The following is a 25,259-nucleotide window of genomic DNA, read 5'->3' on the forward strand; positions in this document are numbered from 1 at the left end:
TGTATTGGTAGATAAAAGACTGTTGAGTAGACTTCAGGATGTACATGTTTATAGAGGGGCCACAGATATATCAGATCACTTTCTAGTTGTAGCTACACTGAGAGTAAAAGGTAGATGGGATACAAGGAGAATAGAAGCATCAGGGAAGAGAGAGGTGAAGGTTTATAAACTAAAAGAGGAGGCAGTTAGGGTAAGATATAAACAGCTATTGGAGGATAGATGGGCTAATGAGAGCATAGGCAATGGGGTCGAAGAGGTATGGGGTAGGTTTAAAAATGTAGTGTTAGAGTGTTCAGCAGAAGTTTATGGTTACAGGAAAGTGGGTGCGGGAGGGAAGAGGAGCGATTGGTGGAATGATGATGTAAAGAGAGTAGTAAGGGAGAAAAAGTTAGCATATGAGAAGTTTTTACAAAGTAGAAGTGATGCAAGGAGGGAAGAGTATATGGAGAAAAAGAGAGAGGTTAAGAGAGTGGTGAAGCAATGTAAAAAGAGAGCAAATGAGAGAGTGGGTGAGATGTTATCAACAAATTTTGTTGAAAATAAGAAAAAGTTTTGGAGTGAGATTAACAAGTTAAGAAAGCCTAGAGAACAAATGGATTTGTCAGTTAAAAATAGGAGAGGAGAGTTATTAAATGGAGAGTTAGAGGTATTGGGAAGATTGAGGGAATATTTTGAGGAATTGTTAAATGTTGATGAAGATAGGGAAGCTGTGATTTCGTGTATAGGACAAGGAGGAATAACATCTTGTAGGAGTGAGGAAGAGCCAGTTGTGAGTGTGGGGGAAGTTCGTGAGGCAGTAGGTAAAATGAAAGGGGGTAAGGCAGCCGGGATTGATGGGATAAAGATAGAAATGTTAAAAGCAGGTGGGGATATAGTTTTGGAGTGGTTGGTGCAATTATTTAATAAATGTATGGAAGAGGGTAAGGTACCTAGGGATTGGCAGAGAGCATGCATAGTTCCTTTGTATAAAGGCAAAGGGGATAAAAGAGAGTGCAAAAATTATAGGGGGATAAGTCTGTTGAGTATACCTGGTAAAGTGTATGGTAGAGTTATTATTGAAAGAATTAAGAGTAAGACGGAGAATAGGATAGCAGATGAACAAGGAGGCTTTAGGAAAGGTAGGGGGTGTGTGGACCAGGTGTTTACAGTGAAACATATAAGTGAACAGTATTTAGATAAGGCTAAAGAGGTCTTTTTGGCATTTGTTGATTTGGAAAAGGCGTATGACAGGGTGGATAGGGGGGCAATGTGGCAGATGTTGCAAGTGTATGGTGTAGGAGGTAGGTTACTGAAAGCAGTGAAGAGTTTTTACGAGGATAGTGAGGCTCAAGTTAGAGTATGTAGGAAAGAGGGAAATTATTTCCCAGTAAAAGTAGGCCTTAGACAAGGATGTGTGATGTCACCGTGGTTGTTTAATATATTTATAGATGGGGTTGTAAGAGAAGTAAATGCGAGGGTCTTTTCAAGAGGCGTGGATTTAAAAGATAAAGAATCACACACGAAGTGGGAGTTGTCACAGCTGCTCTTTGCTGATGACAATGTGCTCTTGGGAGATTCTGAAGAGAAGTTGCAGAGATTGGTAGATGAATTTGGTAGGGTGTGCAAAAGAAGAAAATTAAAGGTGAATACAGGAAAGAGTAAGGTTATGAGGATAGCAAAAAGATTAGGTGATGAAAAATTGAATATCAGATTGGAGGGAGAGAGTATGGAGGAGGTGAATGTATTCAGATATTTGGGAGTGGACGTGTCAGCGGATGGGGCTATGAAAGATGAGGTGAATCATAGAATTGATGAGGGGAAAAGAGTGAGTGGTGCACTTAGGAGTCTGTGGAGACAAAGAACTTTGTCCTTGGAGGCAAAGAGGGGAATGTATGAGAGTATAGTTTTACCAACGCTCTTATATGGGTGTGAAGCATGGGTGATGAATGCTGCAGCGAGGAGAAGGCTGGAGGCAGTGGAGATGTCATGTCTGAGGGCAATGTGTGGTGTGAATATAATGCAGAGAATTCGTAGTTTGGAAGTTAGGAGGAGGTGCGGGATTACCAAAACTGTTGTCCAGAGGGCTGAGGAAGGGTTGTTGAGGTGGTTCGGACATGTAGAGAGAATGGAGCGAAACAGAATGACTTCAAGAGTGTATCAGTCTGTAGTGGAAGGAAGGCGGGGTAGGGGTCGGCCTAGGAAAGGTTGGAGAGAGGGGGTAAAGGAGGTTTTGTGTGCGAGGGGCTTGGACTTCCAGCAGGCATGCATGAGCGTGTTTGATAGGAGTGAATGGAGACAAATGGTTTTTAATACTTGATGTGCTGTTGGAGTGTGAGCAAAGTAACATTTATGAAGGGGTTCAGGGAAACCCGCAGGCCGGACTTGAGTCCTGGAGATGGGAAGTACAGTGCCTGCACTCTGAAGGAGGGGTGTTAATGTTGCAGTTTAAAAACTGTAGTGTAAAGCACCCTTCTGGCAAGACAGTGATGGAGTGAATGATGGTGAAAGTTTTTCTTTTTCGGGCCACCATGCCTTGGTGGGAATCGGCCAGTGTGATAATAATAAAAAGTTTATTGAATATACCAGGAAAAGTGTACGGTAGGGTTATAATTGAAAGGATTAGAGGCAAGACAGAATGTAGGATTGCGGATGAGCAAGGAGGTTTCAGAGTGGGTAGGGGATGTGTAGATCAAGTGTTTACTTTGAAGCATATATGTGAACAGTATTTAGATAAAGGTAGGGAAGTTTTTATTGCATTTATGGATTTAGAAAAGGCATATGATAGAGTGGATAGGGGAACAATGTGGCAGATGTTGCAAGTATATTAAATAGGTGGTAAGTTACTAAATGCTGTAAAGAGTTTTTATGAGGATAGTGAGGCTCAGGTTAGGGTGTGTAGAAGAGAGGGAGACTACTTCCCGGTAAAAGTAGGTCTTAGACAGGGATGTGTAATGTCACCATGGTTGTTTAATATATTTATAGATGGGGTTGTAAAAGAAGTAAATGCTAGGGTGTTCGGGAGAGGGGTGGGATTAAATTATGGGGAATCAAATTCAAAATGGGAATTAACACAGTTACTTTTTGCTGATGATACTGTGCTTATGGGAGATTCTATAGAAAAATTGCAGAGGTTAGTGGATGAGTTTGGGAATGTGTGTAAAGGTAGAAAGTTGAAAGTGAACATAGAAAAGAGTAAGGTGATGAGGGTATCAAATGATTTAGATAAAGAAAAATTGGATATCAAATTGGGGAGGAGGAGTATGGAAGAAGTGAATGTTTTCAGATACTTGGGAGTTGACGTGTCGGCGGATGGATTTATGAAGGATGAGGTTAATCATAGAATTGATGAGGGAAAAAAGGTGAGTGGTGCATTGAGGTATATGTGGAGTCAAAAAACGTTATCTATGGAGGCGAAGAAGGGAATGTATGAAAGTATAGTAGTACCAACACTCTTATATGGGTGTGAAGCTTGGGTGGTAAATGCAGCAGCGAGGAGACTGTTGGAGGCAGTGGAGATGTCCTGTCTAAGGGCAATGTGTGGTGCAAATATTATGCAGAAAATTCGGAGTGTGGAAATTAGGAAAAGGTGTGGAGTTAATAAAAGTATTAGAGGGCAGAAGAGGGGTTGTTGAGGTGGTTTGGTCATTTAGAGAGAATGGATCAAAGTAGAATGACATGGAAAGCATATAAATCTATAGGGGAAGGAAGGCGAGGTAGGGGTCGTCCTCGAAAGGGTTGGAGAGAGGGGGTAAAGGAGGTTTTGTGGGCAAGGGGCTTGGACTTCCAGCAAGCGTGCGTGAGCGTGTTAGATAGGAGTGAATGGAGACGAATGGTACTTGGGACCTGACGATGTGTTGGAGTGTGAGCAGGGTAATATTTAGTGAAGGGATTCAGGGAAACCAGTTATTTTCATATAGTCGGACTTGAGTCCTGGAAATGGGAAGTACAATGCCTGCACTTTAAAGGAGGGGTTTGGGATATTGGCAGTTTGGAGGGATGTGTTGTGTATCTTTATACGTATATGCTTCTAAACTGTTGTATTCTGAGCACCTTTGCAAAAACAGTGATTATGTGTGAGTGTGGTGAAAGTGTTGAATGATGATGAAAGCATTTTCTTTTTGGGGATTTTCTTTCTTTTTTGGGTCACCCTGCCTCGGTGGGAGACGGCCGACTTTTGGAAAAAAAAAAAAATTCATCATTCATTTGCTTAATTTATCCAGGTTTCTTTGTTTGGATTTATAATAGTTTTCCTCCTTTATCTCTTTTTACAATGTGATTTATGTATTGGTTCTATTTAAGAGACATCATTTGAAGGATGCTGTTCTCATTGAAAAACTAGGTCTTATTGGTCTCATGTATAGTTAACATTGGAAGGTTACTTGTTGGGGGTTTATTTATTGTAAGGGACTAGCCAAAGTATTTGATATTTTGCCCAGATTATGTAATGAATGGTGTTTAGGTACTAGTTTTGTCCTCTGACAATTACACCTACCATCCAACTTACGACCTGCTCGACTTACGACCACTCTACTTACGACCACTTGACTTACGACCGTGTTTTTTATGCCAAATTTCTGGGAAATAAACAACTATTTGTGTTGTACACAGTGTTTATCCTAAACCTTACAGTATAAAATACAGTATTAATAACATAAAAAGTAAAGTAAAACATGAAATACCAAAATAAAACAATAAAATAAAGTCATTACAAAAATGTGATGTTGATATTCAGTAGTAAAGTTCAACTTATGACCATTTCGACTTACGACCGGTTTCTCGGAACCGAACTCGGTCGTTAGTCGGATGGTAGGTGTATCTACTTTAGTGTTGCTAATTTGAAGAGTACATGTCTGAATTTTCATTTATATTTTTCAGGTTGATATTCCTCTTTCTTACGGTGTATTTGATGTGAAGCAAGACTCAAAATCTCTCAACATGTGTGAATTTGACTGGGATCCAACAAAAGAAGTGGGAGTTTATATTAAGGTCAGTCTGAAGATAAATCTTTCTGTCTTACAAATTTTTTGTGAATGGGGTTTGGAAAGAGAGGTTCATATGTACGTTAGTAGATTATCAGTGTCAGGCAGACTTTATCCTTCGAAGATAAAGTTAAATGCTGTAATTTGGCGGTGATGCTGAAAAAATTATGTCTGTTTCTTCTGTGTACATAAAGGGGGACCTCAGCTATGCAAGCCCAACAGCAGATACAGTCAGGAAACTGGCAGTGAATATTCTAGTAAAATGATAAAGAAAAAATGCAAGAAAGACTCCTGATATTGCTACTGTACAGTGCTCTACAAGCAGTGTAACCTCCTGCATTAACTTTCCTCTCACAGTTGATTGCTCATATGGAGATACGATTCATTATCCACTGATAGTTTCTTTTAGGGGTAGGAGGGGTTCAGTTTAAGCTATGCTCTTCATTCCTTGTGTGCAGGCATTAGTGCATATATGAGCCTTGTATAATATGTAATTTAAATTAGAAAATTATATTGGAATTTTTTTCCAGGGACACATCTCCAGTCATACACTGGGAGTCTGTGGGGAAAATTGAGCTCGCCTTAATGTAAATACGCTTAAACAGATTTTTGTGTTGTTATTAAGCTAGGGTGACCTGTACTGTAAAATATATTGTAAGCAAAAAGAGGCAAGTTATTTTATGAATACTATAGATGTAATGACAGAAAATAAAGAAGTCCTAAGAATAATAGTGACAAATAATTTAAAGTCAAGTGTACAGAGGAAGAGAAGCCACAATTTTTTTTTTTTTTTTTTTTTTTTTTTTTTTTTTTTTTTTTTTTTGAAGATTGAGTTTCGATCTGAGAAAGTCATATTCTGGAATGATGCGTACAGTTCTGGTCGCCATGTTTGAGAGAGGATACTAACAGAGTGGACGGTGTCCAGCACCAAGCATCAATGATTGATACCCATACTAAATTATGAAGCATACATCACCCGTTTAGAAGAGTCGAATTTACTGCTTTTCAAGGTGAAAAATTAAATGTGGCTCAGTACAAGTACATTACTGTATGTACTTAAAATTATTAAAAGACATGACAGAAATATTATTCAGAGGGCTGTGGTTTGGTCATTCAGAGGATGGGGCAAAATAAGATGACTTGGAGGGTGTATAAATCTGTAGTGGAAAGGAGGAGGGGTAGGGGTCATCCTAGGAAAGGATGGAGTGAGGGGGTAAAAGAGGTTTTGTGGGTGAGGGCCTGGACTTTCAGCAAATGTGCATGAACGTGTTAGATAGTAATTAATGGAGACGAATGGCTTTTGGAACTTGACGAGCTGTTGGAGTGTGAGCATGGTAATATTTTGTGAATGGATTCAGGGAAACTAGTTAGCTGGACTTGAGTCCTGGAAATGGGAATTACAATGCCTGTACTGTAAAGGAGGAGTTTTGGATACTGGCAGTTTGGAGGGATGTCTAAGCTGTCTTATCTGAGCGTCTCTGCAAAGACAGTGATTATGTATGAATGATGGTGAAAGTGTTGAATGATGACGAAAGCTTTTTCTTTCTTTTTGGATCACCCTGCCTTGGTGGGAAACGGCCAACATGTTAAAAAAACAAATACAGAATTTGTACTTTTATTCCTCAGGTGAATTGCATCAGTACTGAATTCACCCCAAAAAAGCACGGTGGCGAGAAGGGTGTACCTTTTCGCATTCAGGTAAGTATTTTTGTCTTATTATTAAAAATAAATAGTTTACTAGTTTATTTGAATGCCATCTACTTGTGAATATTGGTTAAGTGTTTATATCAATTCATGCATTTACACAATAATTTATAAAATGTTGCAATATAAGTAGTAGGTTGGTAGATAGCAATCTTCCAGAAATGATTATGAAGTGGAAACCTATTAGTTATTCTGCAAGCTGGCAGACTTGTAGGTAAATCTTATAAACGTCTGCTTGCAAAGAAGCAGTACAGTGAATGGAACATTTTGCTATTAACCTACAGTTTGGAAAGGAACTTAGATAACAGACAAATGTCTAATGTTTCATTTCTAAACTGTCGGTTAATAGTAAATTTTGCTTATATTCAGTCTACACTCATCTTGACCTTTTTGTTTCTTTAAAAGTTCTTATTCCTGTAATATATCCTTTTTACTTTAAAGTGAGTAGGTCAGACCAGGCAGCTGGGGCAGTGATTCCCAGAACATTTAATAGATATATCCATTCAGCTTTCCATGGAAAGCATATAAATCTATAGGGGAAGGAAGGCAGGGTAGGGGTCGTCCTCGAAAGGGCTGGAGAGAGGGGGTAAAGGAGGCTTTGTGGGTAAGGGGCTTGGACTTCCAGCAAGCGTGCGTGAGCATGTTAGATAGGAGTGAATGGAGACAAATGGTACTTGGGACATGACGATCTGTTGGAGTGTGAGCAGGGTAATATTTAGTGAAGGGATTCAGGGAAACCGGTTATTTTCATATAGTCGGACTTGAGTCCTGGAAATGGGAAGTACAATGCCTGCACTTTAAAGGAGGGGTTTGGGATATTGGCAGTTTGGAGGGATATGTTGTGTATCTTTATACGTATATGCTTCTAAACTGTTGTATTCTGAGCACCTCTGCAAAAACAGTGATTATGTGTGAGTGTGGTTATAGTGTTGAATGATGATGAAAGCATTTTCTTTTTGGGTATTTTCTTTCTTTTTTGGGTCACCCTGCCTCGGTGGGAGACGGCCGACTTGTTAAAAAAAAAAAAAAAAAATATCCATTCAGGAAAACTGGTTAGCCAGATCTGAGTTCCGGAGGTGGGAAGTACAGTGCTTGCACTCTGAAGGAGGGGTTGGGATATTTACAGTTTAGAGAGACATTTGAACTGTAGTATCGGCACGCCTCTGACAAGACAGTGATCGAGTGAACGATGGTGAAAGTGTTTCTTCTCTTTTGGGTCACCTACCTCAGTGGGAGATGGCTGGTGTGTTAAAAAAAATCCATGTTAGGGTATTATAACTCAAGAAGAGTAAGTGAAAAGCTTATTTCTGTAATTATTCTGTACAAGATTACACTAAGATGAGTTGTTGAATATATGGTCACTCATGGATGAAGAATTATTGTATATAAGGTCTTTATCAAGAATGAAGAATTATTGTATATAAGGATATGAATTATTAAATATTGATGAATTATTGAATATGGATGAGTATTATTGAATATAGGGTTAACTCTGAAGCGTGAGACATTGTGACAATGCTGCGAAATTGCAAGACAATTATACAGTAGGATGGTAGTAGTCTTATCTCTCTGGGTGGTGGTACAATAGGATGGTGGTAGTCTGTTTCTCTGGGTAGTTGTATAATAGGATGGTAGTAATCTGGATGGTTGTACAATAGGATGGTAGTAGTCTATCTCCCTGGGTGGATGGTTGCTTAGTTTCCCTCTCATTGTTTCTCATTATGTTTTCTGTCAGTAAAAATACAAAAGGAAATATATTGCTTTTCCCAGTACCTCTATTTTTATCTTCATCTATGATTCCCTAGGCTTTAGGAAAGTTTATTTGTTTTGAGGGTAAAGAGAGAGAAAGAGAGAGATTGGTGTGATATATGAGTGCAAAACTAGACTGCAGTAGCTGGTGTATGCTAGAAATACATACCTTCAGTGAGGGAGAGGGAGTAGCTGAGATCACAGAAAGTCTTAAAAGGCAGACAACCTGTTGAGAGACAATTAAAAACACTGCAAATAGAATAGCAAATCTTTAAGTGAAGTAAAGTTAAGTGGAGTGAGTGGCATGCTCTTATGTATTCTACACTCATGAATCATTGGCACTGTGTGAAACAAAGTGATGAGGTACAAGCTGAGTTAAATCATAAAGAGTGTTGTAACCTTTTATAGTAGGCAGAGGAACAGCATTATGAAGGTAGTGTTTATAATTGAAAATTCAAAATGCTGTACTTAAGATTGTGATAGAGATAAAGTGATATGTGAGTTCAAAGGAAAGTTACTTTGAGAAAAGCATTTTGTCATAAAATTGTTAAGTAATTGATAGAAGTTTGCAAGATCTACTGTCTCCAGAGTGGGAAGTTATAAACAAAGTAAAAGTCTCTATTTATATTACTTTTTATTTTTGCTTATAGTTTTGTTAAAAAGTAGAATGCTCATTCATATGTGGTAAACAATTTTTATTTTTACTTTTGTCAGATTTTTTGTTGTATTCTTCATTACAAATGAATTGTAATTAAGAGATGTATGAAAGATTGGATGATTAGTATTTGTCAGTTTTCAGTCAAACAAAAGTGAGAAATGCAAATATTTTACAAGGTGAATTAAAAGAGTTTCTTCTTGCAGGTGGAGACTTACAACCAGACGAGCTCTGGGTTGGAGCGGTTACATGTGTGTGCTTGTCAAATCAAAGTTTTTAAGGTAAGAATCTTCCTGGAGAAGAGAGGAATGTAGAGGAGAGAGAGAGAGATTTTGGGAGATGTTAAGTGAATGTATTGGAACCTTTGAACCAAGTGAGAAAGTAATTGTGGTAGGGGACCTTAATGCTAAAGTAGGAGAAACTTTTAGAGAGGGTGTGGTAGGTAAGTTTGGGGTGCCAGGTGTAAATGATAATGGGAGCCCTTTGATTGAACTTTGTATAGAAAGGGGTTTAGTTATAGGTAATGCATATTTTAAGAAAAAGAGGATAAATAAGTATACAAGATATGATGTAGGGCAAAATGACAGTAGTTTGTTGGATTATGTATTGGTAGATAAAAGACTGTTGAGTAGACTTCAGGATGTACATGTTTATAGAGGGGCTAAAGATATGTCAGATCACTTTCTAGTTGTAGCTACACTGAGAGTAGAAGGTAGATGGGATACAAGGAGAATAGAAGCATCAGGGAAGAGAGAGGTGAAGGTTTATAAACTAAAAGAGGAGGCAGTTAGGGTAAGATATAAACAGCTATTGGAGGATAGATGGGCTAATGAGAGCATAGGCAATGGGGTCGAAGAGGTATGGGGTAGGTTTAGAAGTGTAGTGTTAGAGTGTTCAGCAAAAGTTTGTGGTCACAGGAAAGTGGGTGCAGGAGGGAAGAGGAGCGATTGGTGGAATGATTATGTAGAGAGAGTAGTAAGGGAGAAAAAGTTAGCATATGAGAAGTTTTTACAAAGTAGAAATGATGCAAGGAGAGAAGAGTATAAAAAAGAGAGGTTAAGAGAGTGGTGAAGCAGTGTAAAAAGAGAGCAAATGAGAGAGTGGGTGAGATGTTATCAACAGATTTTGTTGAAAATAAGAAAAAGTTTTGGAGTGAGATTTACAAGTTAAGGAAGCCTAGAGAACAAATGGATTTGTCAGTTAAAAATAGGAGAGGAGAGTTATTAAATGGAGAGTTAGAGGTATTGGGAAGATGGAGGGAATATTTTGAGGAATTGTTAAATGTTGATGAAGATAGGGAAGCTGTGATTTCGTGTATAGGGCAAGGAGGAATAACATCTTGTAGGAGTGAGGAAGAGCCAGTTGTGAGTGTGGGGGAAGTTCGTGAGGCAGTAGGTAAAATGAAAGGGGGTAAGGCAGCCGGGATTGATGGGATGAAGATAGAAATGTTAAAAGCAGGTGGGGATATAGTTTTGGAGTGGTTGGTGCTATTATTTAATAAATGTATGGAAGAGGGTAAGGTACCTAGGGATTGGCAGAGAGCATGCATAGTTCCTTTGTATAAAGGCAAAGGGGACAAAAGAGAGTGCAAAAATTATAAGGGGATAAGTCTGGGGAGGAGGAGTATGGAAGAAGTGAATGTTTTCAGATACTTGGGAGTTGACGTGTCGGCAGATGGATTTATGAAGGATGAGGTTAATCATAGAATTGATGAGGGAAAAAAGGTGAGTGGTGCGTTGAGGTATATGTGGAGTCAAAAAACGTTATCTATGGAGGCAAAGAAGGGAATGTATGAAAGTATAGTAGTACCAACACTCTTATATGGGTGTGAAGCTTGGGTGGTAAATGCAGCAGCGAAGAGACGGTTGGAGGCAGTGGAGATGTCCTGTCTAAGGGCAATATGTGGTGTAAATATTATGCAGAAAATTCGGAGTGTGGAAATTAGGAAAAGGTGTGGAGTTAATAAAAGTATAAGTCAGAGGGCAGAAGAGGGGTTGTTGAGGTGGTTTGGTCGTTTAGAGAGAATGGATCAAAGTAGAATGACATGGAAAGCATATAAATCTATAGGAGAAGGAAGGCGGGGTAGGGGTCGTCCTCAAAAGAGTTGGAGAGAGGGGGTAAAGGAGGTTTTGTGGGCGAGGGGCTTGGACTTCCAGCAAGCGTGCGTGAGCGTGTTAGATAGGAGTGAATGGAGACGAATGGTACTTAGGACCTGACGATCTGTTGGAGTGTGAGCAGGGTAATATTTAGTGAAGGGATTCAGGAAAACCGGTTATTTTCATATAGTCGGACTTGAGTCCTGGAAATGGGAAGTACAATGCCTGCACTTTAAAGGAGGGGTTTGGGATATTGGCAGTTTGGAGGGATATGTTGTGTATCTTTATATGTGTATGCTTCTAGACTGTTGTATTCTGAGCACCTCTGCAAAAACAGTGATAATGTGCGAGTGTGGTGAAAGTGTTGAATGATGATGAAAGTATTTTCTTTTTGGGGATTTTCTTTCTTTTTTGGGTCACCCTGCCTCGGTGGGAGACGGCCGACTTTTTTAAAAAAAAAAAAAAAAAAAAAAAAAAAAAAAAATTCAGGAAAACCGGTTATTTTCATATAGTCGGACTTGAGTCCTGGAAATGGGAAGTACAATGCCTGCACTTTAAAGGAGGGGTTTGGGATATTGGCAGTTTGGAGGGATATGTTGTGTATCTTTATATGTGTATGCTTCTAAACTGTTGTATTCTGAGCACCTCTGCAAAAACAGTGATAATGTGCGAGTGTGGTGAAAGTGTTGAATGATGATAAAAGTATTTTCTTTTTGGGGATTTTCTTTCTTTTTTTTTTTTTGGTCACCCTGCCTCGGTGGGAGACGGCCGACTTGTTGAAAAAAAAAAAAAAAATTTGGGAGTGGACGTGTCAGCGGATGGGTCTATGAAAGATGAGGTGAATCATACAATTGATGAGGGGAAAAGGGTGAGCGGTGCACTTAGGAGTCTGTGGAGACAAAGAACTTTGTCCTTGGAGGCAAAGAGGGGAATGTATGAGAGTATAGTTTTACCAATGCTCTTATATGGGTGTGAAGCATGGATGATGAATGTTGCAGCGAGGAGAAGGCTGGAGGCAGTGGAGATGTCATGTCTGAGGGCAATGTGTGGTGTGAATATAATGCAGAGAATTCGTAGTTTGGAAGTTAGGAGGAGGTGCAGGATTGCCAAAACTGTTGTCCAGAGGGCTGAGGAAGGGTTGTTGAGGTGGTTCGGACATGTAGAGAGAATGGAGCGAAACAGAATGACTTCAAGAGTGTATCAGTTTGTAGTGGAAGGAAGGTGTGGTAGGGGTCAGCCAAGGAAAGGTTGGAGGGAGGGGGTAAAGGAGGTTTTGTGTACGAGGGGCTTGGACTTCCAGCGGGCATGCGTGAGCGTGTTTGATAGGAGTGAATGGAGACAAGTGGTTTTTAATACTTGACGTGCTGCTGGAGTGTGAGCAAAGTAACATTTATGAAGGTATTCAGGGAAACCGGCAGGCCGGACTTGAGTCCTGGAGATGGGAAGTACTGTGCCTGCACTCTGAAGGAAGGGTGTTAATGTTGCAGTTTAAAAACTGTAGTGTAAAGCACCCTTCTGGCAAGACAGTGATGGAGTGAATGATGGTGAAAGTTTTTCTTTTTCGGGCCACCCTGCCTTGGTGGGAATCGGCCAGTGTGTTAATAAAAAAAATATAAAAATCTTCCTGGCTATTCCCAGTAGATATATGAGCTGTCTTATTTAACAGATAGCTCTAAATTGTTCTGAAAACAGGATTTTATATTAGAATTAGAAATATATTTTTTAACTTTGTTTTTTGTAATTAAGCTAAGTACCTTACCTTATATTACAGGCCATAAAGTTGACTTTTTTTTTTCATACAAAGTAAATATTCCCAAATGTATAACCCCTATCCCCTTCCCCATCTTATTCTGCAAACTACAAGAAATTTTGAAACTATTTAAAAATATAAAAAAGTACCAAAACATACTGCTTATTGTCTTACACTTGCTCACCAAGACAGAGGGACCTCAAGAAGGAAACCAAAAATTTTCTTTTTCATTTTAGGAATTAAATGTAGAAAAAGGAGTTACCAGTCATTTGTTGCATTCAATAGCAGGCATGGCTTATTTATGGGAAAAGAATTCTAACCCATTTGTATGTGTTTATGTGCATGTGTACAATAAAAGGAAATGGACAGATGCATCTTTCATGTGCACTTTATCAAACAGAATACAATATGAAGGATACACAAGAATACTGTATACAGCAGGTCCTTGAATAATGTCATTTCGTTTAACGTTGTTTAGTGATAATGGTGATGAGAAAAAATTGAATGAATGCAATGAATACAAAGTACGTATATTGTAAAATAAAAATTCGTAAAGTATACAATAATCATACAAGTGCACAACATTAAACGATGCAATACAAAAGCACTCAGTGAGTCTGCCATATTTATTATTGTTTATTTTTGAACTGCTTGGTGGTAGCAGGTGCTCCTTACAGTTTTCACTTTGCAAACATTTATACCTTGATTTAACCCTGTTTCAATGAGTGCTAAAGGTGCACTGTGCACCCCTGATGTCTGTGGCCACAGACGACAGAGAAGTGTGATATTAGAAACAAAACTAGAAGATTTAACGAGGTTTGATGATGGACAGTGAGTTATGCAAGTTGTGGTTTAGTTATACATAGTTTCCCTTAAAGTCTCAGTTTCCAAGACCCTATCGATGACATTAAGTGAGGACTTACTATAAAATATATGACTACAAATATGACAAAAATACCACAGTGGAGCAATTAACAAGACAAAAGCACCTGAGAGCTTTCATATGTTTACATCTTAGGAGGAACTAGCCACCTCTTTCTCTCTTCTCATACTTGTTAGTAACACAATCCTTATATTTCTGGCAGATGGGGCCATAATGAATTGACATTATTTCTGACATTGTATATGATGCCTTGTCTCTAGGAATAGTAACTGGCCTCCACAAAGTTCTTAACTTGCAATCTGTTTTGTTTCACTTAAAAGTAATATTTGTACTGCCATGTAATACACTTCATTTGCGTTCAGCTTGCTCAATATTTTAATGTAAATTACGCACATGGCATAATCAGTTTTATTTTCTGCAAGAAGGCATATTTCTATTTTAATTTTTTCTCTTCCTTCCACTGATAGTTGAAAGGAGCTGATAGAAAACACAAGCAAGACAGAGAGAAGATAATGAAAAGATCACTCTCGGAGCAGGAAAAATATCAGCCGTCTTGTGAATGTACCATTTTAACCGAGGTAAGTAGAGCATAGTCATCAGAGTAGCTCTTATTATTTTGTAAGCACATCAGCCATTTACCAGCAAGGTGAGGTGACCCATCGAAGGAAATGCATTTATTTATATACTATTTTTGGTATGTAAGACACATAGGCAACAGTTAGGCAACTTTATTCCGAAACGTTTCGCCTACACAGTAGGCTTCTTCAGTTGAATACATAAAGTAGGCAGGAACAGTAGAGATGTGAAGACGATGTAATCAGTCCGTCACATCTCTACTGTTCCTGCCTACTTTATGTATTTGACTGAAGAAGCCTACTGTGTAGGCGAAACGTTTCGGAATAAAGTTGCCTAACTGTTGCCTATGTGTCTTACATACCAACCTGTCGGTATTGTATACCATTTTGATATTCACATACTATTTTTAAATAGTTTTGCACTTAAATTTATATTAATAATTACAGTACAATGCCTGCACTTTAACCCTTTAACAGTCCAAATGTATATATATGTTCACTTGCACAGCGCCCCGAATATTTTGACAAATTTTTTTTTTATAGAAAAAATGAGCACAAGGTACTAAGTGGTCCCAGATTTTTTTAATACGGTGCACACTGAGTGCTAAGATCCATTCTGTGCTGACCAGGCATCTCAGGGCAATCGTGCCAAATTTGGAGGCAGGAAAATTAAAACATATATACGTTTGGGGCGCTACGCTTAAGAATGTATATATACATTTGGATTGTTTAGGGGTTAAAGGAGGGCTTTGAGATATTGGCTGTTTGGAGTGACATCTGAATTGTCGTATCTGGGCACCTCTGCAAAGACAATGATTGTGTGAATGACAGTGAAAGTGTATTAACCCTTTCACTGTCGAGACCCCTGCTCACAAACTTGCTCTTAGTGTTGAAGAACTTAAAAAAAAAAAATTCTTATGATAGAGAATCTTTTTTCGATGGTAATGACACCAAAAGCACAAAATTTGATGGAAAACTTAAAGAATTACACTCTTGCAGAGTTAGTGGTCTCGGCGATATATACGCATTGACAATTTCACCCACTTTGAGCCCCATTTTCAGCCAATTGCATTGTTCTAGTTGACCAAACTCATAGCTATTTCACTAGAACTCCATTTGTTCTATCAGTTGAGTACAAGAAACCACCCATTTACCAATTTCAACTACCCAATCAAGTGGTCAGAAATTGGCAATTTGGCCAATTTCCCACAAATTTCGAAAGATGCCAGTTTCAAAATAGGGTCCAGATAAACAATGCAGACATTCCTGGCACCAAAATAACATATTCTCTGTTCATTAGTCATGTCTCCAGGCCCTTCTTATTTCTCTTGGTTTCCATTTTGAATTTTTATTCACACAAAAAATAGAAGATTTACTGTTATGCAGACTACTGAATGACAACCCATTTGTGACTGCGTATCAGACTGGCCAGTTGGACACGTATTGGACGGTGACATCATTTATTTACTCTTGAACATTGGCAAAAATCGAACACTTCCACTAATTTAAGCTCAATTTCAAGGTACTTTTCATTGTGAAACTAATAAAAATCATCTCTATTTCTGTAATATATCTTCCGTTCCATCAAATGCGACCAAGAAAACGAGAATACAACCATAAATACCACATGAAAATACACCTCAAAGTCAGCATTTTCAACCAAAAACACGGTTGGAGTTTTTTTTTTTTTCTCATTATGCACCGCGTGCTGAGGACTTTTTTTTTTATTCTGCGCACACTGACCATGCAGACCCATTCTCTCTCATGTAGGTCTACCAGCTTTCTCTCACAAGATTTGAAGCTGCTAGAATTTTGGCGTAATACTACGGCACCAACACTGGCTTGTAAGCCGTAGTACTATGGCACCGACCATGAAAGGGTTAATATTGGTAGAATTACCAACAGTATGTTAGGTAATGGTGAAAGTATTTCTTTTTTGGGATCACTCTGCCTAGGTGGGAGACGGCTGACGTGTTGAAGAATAGTGATTAGGAAAGTTCGTGGTGTAAATCACATTATTGTTTGGATCAATGAGGATGTTCTCTGACCCGTTGGGTATAATCAGTGAGTATAATCTCTAACCTAAAAGCCAAAAAAAAATAAATTCTGTTTTACAGTTGTCCCCAGAGGCAGTTTATGTACCTGTGGCAGAGTCCTCATCACCTATAGCCACACCCATAGCTGGAGTTAAAAGTCTCTCATTAAGGGGACACAGTCCATCAAATGATATGTGAGTTAATTTATTCTTACTGATTCAGATTTACTGTGTTATTTTTGTTATTTAAGAAGGCAATTAACACTTGAGGTCCTATAATTTCTGTGGAGGGAACCATAATATTTTTGCACTGATACTGATTTTTTTTTTCAAAAGCTAATGAAATTGTGTATTGTATAGGGCTGGCAAAGCATTTGAGATCTTGCATTGAGAAATGTAATTGAATCCCATTATTCAGGTGTATTGCAGTGATGTAATATTGCAAATGCCTAATTGCATTTATTTAAATGTGGCACTGGGAATTTGCATTTGCATAAACATTGCAGTCATCGGCAAGCATCATCTTCAGTCAGCCAGCAGTTTTTTGCACCATAAATTAGTACAGTAGCACTCAAAGTGTGGCATATTTGTGAACTGTTCCAGCCATGATATTGTGACTCTTTTCTTTGCTGTTTATACAATTGTGTATGGATATGTCTTCAGTATGAGATGAAAGGATGTGAATTATAGTAACCCAGTACAAATTTAGGGCACCAGTGTGTCAGCTAAAAGAAATGTCAGACCTAGTCCTTTTTCCCATTTTATATACTAGTAATTTTGTCTCATTCTTCTGTGTAAGGTAATTTTGTTATTTCAGAAAAAGTGATCCATCATCCTCAGAACCATTAAAAAATATTGAAAATGGTAATCCACATGATCCAGACGAAGATCAAGATAATCCGGTAAGCAAGATTGATAACTTTCCAAGTGGTCTCTCGCTCAAGGGGAAACTGATATTCCAGAAAGTAAATATATGTTGATAATAATAGTATTATTATTTTGTATCATGTAACTGGTTGCTTGTGAAGCTTTTTTTAATTATACTGTAGTTGTATTCTAGATTTTCAATATTAAATCATTTTAATATTCTGTATAGTAATTATGCATTAAGAGCTGAGTGAGATTTGCTGGCTATAAGTTGGTGAATAATTTAGAGGTTTCTGTGCTATAACATACCTTGCAAATTTCTATGTTAACATTAATTTTGCTTAATTGTACTGAAGGGTTCTCATAACAATTTTCATAGGGCATATTACCCTATTTTGGGGGAAGGAGGGGAATACCTTTACACATATCCAATAATACCCATTTATATAAATTCATGTACATCTTTGTGCACTTGCATTTACATTCAGTAATGAGATATTCAACAAAATGTGTGATATCACCCCAGATAATAATAATCCATATTTTTAATATTCATGTCCTTGGAGAGTCATGATAGTTAATGTTCAGGCTACTGAATGTGTGAGTATCCTTGGAGAGTCATGATAGTTAATGTTCAGGCTACTGAATGTGTGAGTATCCTTGGAGAGTCAGGATAGTTAATGTTCAGGCTACTGAATGTGTGAGTATCCTTGGAGAGTCAGGATAGTTAATGTTCAGGCTACTGAATGTGTGAGTATCCTTGGAGAGTCATGATAGTTAATGTTCAGGCTACTGAATGTGTGAGTATCCTTGGAGAGTCATGATAGTTAATGTTCAGGCTACTGAATGTGTGAGTATCCTTGGAGAGTCATGATAGTTAATGTTCAGGCTACTGAATGTGTGAGTATCCTTGGAGAGTCAGGATAGTTAATGTTCAGGCTACTGAATGTGTGAGTATCCTTGGAGAGTCATGATAGTTAATGTTCAGGCTACTGAATGTGTGAGTATCCTTGGAGAGTCATGATAGTTAATGTTCAGGCTACTGAATGTGTGAGTATCCTTGGAGAGTCATGATAGTTAATGTTCAGGCTACTGAATGTGTGAGTATCCTTGGAGAGTCATGATAGTTAATGTTCAGGCTACTGAATGTGTGAGTATCCTTGGAGAGTCAGGATAGTTAATGTTCAGGCTACTGAATGTGTGAGTATCCTTGGAGAGTCAGGATAGTTAATGTTCAGGCTACTGAATGTGTGAGTATCCTTGGAGAGTCAGGATAGTTAATGTTCAGGCTACTGAATGTGTGAGTATCCTTGGAGAGTCAGGATAGTTAATGTTCAGGCTACTGAATGTGTGAGTATCCTTGGAGAGTCAGGATAGTTAATGTTCAGGCTATTTAATGTTTAAGCTCCTTTGCTGGATACTCATAATTTGTTCATTTAATTAATTTTAATTATTTTTAAAACATTAAACCCATTTGGGTCATTCAGCACATGATGTGGTGGAGGCTCAATCCTCCTCCTACTGAATGCAATTTGTTCAGCTTTTCAGTTTTACAAATTACATTTAAGATTTTCTCTTTCTATAGTACTTCTCTTTCCTTACAAACCATTATTGCTCTTTAGAAATTGAGTTGTGTTGATTTTTTTTGGAATACAGTGGACCCTCAACTAACGGCGGCATCGTCTAACGCCAAAATCGACTAACGGCTCTCTTTGGCGTCAAAATATTGGCTCTACCAACGCCGAAAAACTTGTCTAAAGGCTTTCGTCCCAAACGTGCCCATGCACCCTGAGCGGGCCCAGCCACTCCAAGACTCCGTGTATAGCCAGTGTGCCATTGTTTACAAGCCATTGCAGTCGATTCCATGCGTACATGCGATATATTTTGTATTATTCTATTTTGTAGTACTTGTAACTGCTATATAAGCCACCATGGGCCCAAAGAAAGTTTCTAGTGCCAGCCCTGTGATAAGGAAAGAAACAAATAAAATTCAAGAAAAAACTCGTAGCAAAGTGGAGAAGGAAGAGAGAGGGAAGAATGCACCTTCTGCAGTGATTCAGTGATTCTGCGATATGCACGATGCTAAAGCAGCAGGTATCGATAAAGGCTATAGTGCCAGCCAGCGATAAAGTGTAGAATTAACAGTGTAGCAAGTAAGTTCAGCGAGTAAGCGATTGAAAAACGACACGAAAGTAACTCTCCAATGTTGTTGGATGTGTGTATATCCGCTGAACATATGCTGGCCTGCTATCTTCCACTACCCTAAACCTCTGCCAGCATCTCCTCCATCAAACTAACTAATTAAACTAACATCTCCTCCAAGGTAAGTGTAAATATAAAAGTATAAGCATAAAAGTAAATATATTAAGTGTAAATATAAAAGGACCCCAATGGAAATATGTAAGTCACTCTGACTTTTTTGGGTTATCCTGGGTACTTTACACATACGCTGCTATGTATGATAATCTATGTAACTGGAAATGGGAAGTACAATGCCTGCACTTTAAAGGAGGGGTTTGGGATATTGGCAGTTTGGAGGGATATGGTGTGTATTGTGTATCTTTATACGTATATGCTTCTGAACTGTTGTATTCTGAGCATCTCTGCAAAAGCAGTGATTATGTGTGAGTGAGGTGAAAGTGTTGAATGATGAAAGTATTTTCTTTTTGGGGATTTTCTTTCTTTTTTCAGTAACCCTGCTTCGGTGGGAGACGGCCGACTTGTCAAAAAAATTTTTTTTCCCCCCAACAAGTCGGCTGTCTCCCACCGAGGCAGGGTGACCCCCCCCCCCAAAAAAAAAAATGCCCGCCGAAAAAAAAACTTTCAACATCATTCAACACTTTCACCTCACTCACACATAATCACTGTTTTTGCAGAGGTGCCCAGAATACAACAGTTTAGAAATATATACGTAATATATCCCTTCAAACTGCCAATATCCCAAACTCCTCCTTTAGAGTGCAGGCATTGTATTTCACATTTCCAGGACTCAAGTCCGGTTATATAAAATAACCGGTTTCCCTGAATACCTTCACTAAATATTACCCTGCTCACACTCCAACAGCTCGTCAGGTCACAAATACCCCTTCCCTTTATATAAAGGGATTATACACGCTCTCTGCCAATCCCTAGGTGCCTTCCCCTCTTTCATACATTTTTTTTTTTTTTTTTTTTTTTTTTCCAACAAGTCGGCCGTCTCCCACCGAGGCAGGGTGACCCGAAAAAAAAAGAAAGAAAATACCCAAAAAGAAAATACTTTCATCATCATTCAACACTTTCACCACACTCACACATTATCACTGCTTTTGCAGAGGTGCTCAGAATACAACAGCTTAGAAGCATATACGTATAGAGATACACAACATATCCCTCCAAACTGCCAATATCCCAAACCCCTCCTTTAAAGTGCAGGCATTGTACTTCCCATTTCCAGGACTCAAGTCCGACTATATGAAAATAACATTTATTAAATTTATTTATTAAACAAAAATACCAACCACTCCAACACTATGTCCCCCCTGCTTTTAACATTTCTGTCATGATCCCATCAGTTCCAGCTGCTTTACCCCTTTTCATTCTACGTAATGCCTCATGCACCTCCCCCACACTCGCATCCTGCTCTTCCTCATTCTTCTCCCACCGAGGCAGGGTGACCCACAAAGAAAGAAAATCCCCAAAAAGAAAATACTTTTGTCATCATTCAACACATTCACCTCACTCACACATAATCACTGTTTTTGCAGAGGTGCTCAGAATACAACAGTTTAGAAGCATATACGTAATAAAGATACACAACATATCTTTCCAAACTGCCAATCTCCCAAACCCCTCCTTTAAAGTGCAGGCATTGTGCTTCCTATTTCCGGGACTCAAGTCTCTCTATGTACAAATAACCTGTTTCCCTGAATCCCTTCACTGAATATTACCCTGCTCACACTCCAACAGCTCGTCAGGTCCCAAATACCATTCGTCTCCATTCACTCCTATCTAACATGCTCATGCATGCTTGCTGGAAGTCCAAGCCCCTCGGCCACAAAACCTCCTTTACCCCCTCCCTCCAACTTTTTCGAGGATGACCCCTACCCTGCCTTCCTTCCCCTACTGATTTATACGCTCTCCATGTCATTCTACTTTGATCCATTCTTTCTAAATGACCAAACCACCTCAACAACCCCTCTTTAGCCCTCTGATTAAACTGTCCAAACGTAGATCTATGTTTTTTCAACATTTGAAAGTATGCAAAAAATGTAGACCTGTTTTTTTACATTTGAAAACGTGTAAAAAAGCTTTGATCTACATTTTTTTTTTTATATTTGAAAATATGTAAAAAAAAACCATAGATCTACTTTTGGAGCGCTACGTATGTGAATGTAGATCTGTTTGAACAGTTTAACCCTTTGAGGGTCGACAGGCCCTCTCCGAGACTTGTTCTGAGGGTCGGCCAAATTTAAAAAAAAAAATTATTTTTTTTCTTATGAAAAGATAGAGAATCTTTTCCCAATCATAATGACACCAAAAGTATGAAATTTGATGGAAAACTTACGGAATTATGCTCTCGCGAAGTTAGCGGTCTCGACGATGTTTACGCATCGGCGATTTTGCCCACTTTGAGCCCTATTTTCGGCCAATTCCAGTGTACTAGTCCACAAAAATCATAACTATTTCTCTAGAGCTCCATTTTTTCTATTGAATGAGTGCAAGAAACCACCCATTTATCAATTTCAACTATCCAATACAGTGGTCAGAATTTAGCAATTTTGCCAATTTCACACAAATTTCAAAAGATGCCAATTTCCAAATAGGGTCCAGAATAAACAAGAAAGACATTCCTGGCACTAAAATAACATTTCCTCTGTTCGTTAGTCACATCCCCAGGCCCCTCTTATATTTCTTTGGCTTTCCACTTTCAATTTTTATTCTTACAAAAAATAGAAGATTTACTGTTATGCAGACTGCTGCATTAGTGTAGAAATGGTATAAATAATATCAGCGCACTTGTGAAAGAATATTAGACTCACCAGTTGACGTGTATTGGACGCTTGGCATGATTTGTTTACTTCTGAACTTTGGTAAAAATCGAACATTTCTGCTACTTTGAGCTCAATTTCAAGGTCTTTTCATTGTAAAACCAGTCAAAATCATCTCAATTTCTGTAATATTTCTTCCATTCTATAAAATGAGACCAAGAAAACTAGAATACAACAATAAATACCATACGAAAATACAGTGCAACTTCGCTGTTTTATTCCCAAAAAACGGTCAAAGTTTTTTTTTTTCTCATTATGCACTGTGTGCTGCAGGATTTTTTTTTTATACTTCACACACTGACCACATAGACCTATTCTTTCATATGTATGCCTACAGCTTTCTCCCACTAGATTTGAGGGCGCTAGAATTTAGGCGTACTAGTACGTCAAAAACCCTGGGTCATAAGCCATACTAGTACGGCTGAAACCCTCAAAGGGTTAAGGGTTAATACTTTTATTAACTCCACACCTCCTAATTTCCACACTCCGAATTTTCTTTAATAAAGTATTTTTTGTTAATACTTTTGGCTGTCTGAAATGGATTAATTGGATTTCCATTATTTCTTATGGGGAAAATTATTTCGACTAACGGCTAATTCGACTAAAGGCTAGCTTTCTGGAACGGATTAAAGCTGTTGGTTGAGGGTTCACTGTACTTTCCCGTGAATTATATTCTTTTGATCAGTATCTTCAACTTCTCAGAGAAATTTCTTAAAATTTTATATATACATTTTCATTTTATGGTGGGTCATGGTTTTTATTGTTAACAAGTTTCAGTGTTTGACCATATTGGCTTAGCTCAAGTTTTGAAATAATGGACCCTCGTTTTTCGTAATTAATCCGTTCCAGAGAGTGTGACTGTTATCGAAATTGACAATTTGCGAATCCATTTTCCCCCTTAAGACATAATGTAAATCCAATTAATTTGTTCCAGACACCCAAAAGTATCAATTTTTTTTTTTTTTCCTTAAAGATAGATTTACATACACAAAAGAATGAACATGCAACATGACAATTACCTTTATTGAAGGTGGTTGTTGATGAATGGAAGACAGGGAGGAGGGGAGAGAATAGAGGCTATTGTTTGGAAGGGAAATCCCCCTCCATAAGGACTCTAGGTCACTTCAAGGGTCACTTCCCTAGCCACTTCCCTAGCTTAAATATAGATTTACTTGCAGAAAAGAATGCCAAATAAATGTAAAGTACTAATAAAATGTATAAATGAACATTTAACATCACACTTACCATTATTGAAGACTCTTGTTGGTGTATGGCAGAGGGAGGGGAGGTGAGTTTATTGTTGGAGAATGACACTAATAACAATTCTGCAGCTTATTTATCTATCACAATTCAACTAATATGACATAACGAACAATATTAATAACATAGAAACATGGAATATACTCTAGAATGAATAAAATAAGTCATTATGAATGTCACAAGAGGTGTTTTGTTTTTGTTGTTGGGTGTATAAGGGCCACTGTGAGCTTAAGCCATCCATAATGGTGGTGAAGCAGCACCTGAGGTGGCAGTGTTTTCTGTAGCCCTATATAACTCCAACAACATTGGAGGAGTTAGTAGAATCACTGAATCACTGAAGAAGGCACCCTCTACCACCATCACAACCACAACCATCCTCTACCACCATCACAACCACTACCACCCTCTACCACTTTCACTAGCACTACCACCATCACTACCATCCTCTACCACCATCACTACCATCCTCTACCACCATCACTACCATCCTCTACCACCTTCTACCACCATCACTACCACCCTCTACCACCATCACTACCACCCTCTACCACCATCACTGCCACCCTCTACCACTATCACAACTGCTACCACCCTCTACCACTATCACAACTGCTACCACTCTACCACCACCATTTTCGTATTTTTCTACAAACTTTTTCTTAAATTATATGTTTCTCACATTCTTTACCAAAGGGCTGGCACTAGAAGCTTTCTTTGGAGCCATGGTGACTTATTTAGCAGTTGCATGCACTAAAACAAATGGAATATTATGAAATGTATCGTATGAACTCGTGAGATCATCCTCACTCACTGGTAAACAATGGCACACTGGTTGAGAATGGAGTGTTAGGCGGCTCGGGGCCATGCTTACGTGTCCCAGACGAACGACTATTTGCGAGTCAAACGATGAGTTGCGAGCCATTGTTTTGATGAAAGAAACATTATGATTTCCGAAAATTGCGACTTTCGAGCCTTAGGAAAACCAGGGTCCACTGTATAATATTTTTTAACTGTACTTGATCAGAATTGCGTAGATGTGGTCTAATACAGTTGGGGCTGTTACTATGCCAGTTGGTCAAAAATCAGAGAAGAGACAGAGAACTAGAGCTACTTAGTCCCTGTAAATTTAATTAGATAATTATGCAATATTTGGTTTGATAATGTATGGTTGGGATCATGGGGTGTTTTGGATTGTTCAGTTTACTGTTGGGACCACGTGGTATTTTGTATTGTTCAATGATGTACGAGTTGGATCATGAGATTTGTATGGTTTGATGATGTACAGTTGGGATCATGTGGTATTGTGTATCGTTCAGTGATGTACAGTTGGGATCATATGATGGTGTTTTGTGTTGTTTGATGATGTACAGATAGAATTGTGTGATAGTTTGTATTGCTCAATGTTTTTGTGCTTCCTTATTGTAGTTTTGTGACCTTATATTTTATAGCTTGTTATACTGTATGTCTGTCATTCTAGTTAATATCACAACATAATAGTAGTCAAATACATAGTTTGGTATGTTGCACTGCATTGCCTTGAGATTTTAGAACTGAGTATAACACAAGTCTCTCTGACTATCCATAATAATACTTTACTAATGCAATAGCTATAGTGAATAGATTTTCAATAACAGTAGTTATCATATCATATACATGTATAAGATTTCAACTTAATATTATTAGGTTTTGTCCCTGTGAGA

General features: G+C 38.4%; 1 protein-coding gene across 4 annotated transcripts in view; it reads left to right on the top strand.

Moving 5' to 3' along the window:
* Nucleotides 1-25,259, top strand: part of LOC128690876 (transcription factor CP2) — a 95,474-nt gene that overhangs the window by 60,995 nt on the left and 9,220 nt on the right. For 3 of the 4 annotated variants that reach the window (XM_070083582.1, XM_070083514.1, XM_070083684.1), the window contains 6 exons: nucleotides 4,855-4,965; nucleotides 6,585-6,656; nucleotides 9,273-9,347; nucleotides 14,263-14,373; nucleotides 16,488-16,600; nucleotides 17,223-17,370. In XM_070083582.1, the coding sequence (XP_069939683.1) occupies nucleotides 4,855-4,965; nucleotides 6,585-6,656; nucleotides 9,273-9,347; nucleotides 14,263-14,373; nucleotides 16,488-16,600; nucleotides 17,223-17,370 (630 nt within the window). The remainder of the gene's footprint in view (nucleotides 1-4,854; nucleotides 4,966-6,584; nucleotides 6,657-9,272; nucleotides 9,348-14,262; nucleotides 14,374-16,487; nucleotides 16,601-17,222; nucleotides 17,371-25,259) is intronic. The other variant, XM_070083630.1, reaches the window with a different exon arrangement.

The sequence above is a fragment of the Cherax quadricarinatus genome, chromosome 1 (assembly GCF_038502225.1).
Source record: "Cherax quadricarinatus isolate ZL_2023a chromosome 1, ASM3850222v1, whole genome shotgun sequence".
NCBI lineage: Eukaryota > Metazoa > Arthropoda > Malacostraca > Decapoda > Parastacidae > Cherax > Cherax quadricarinatus.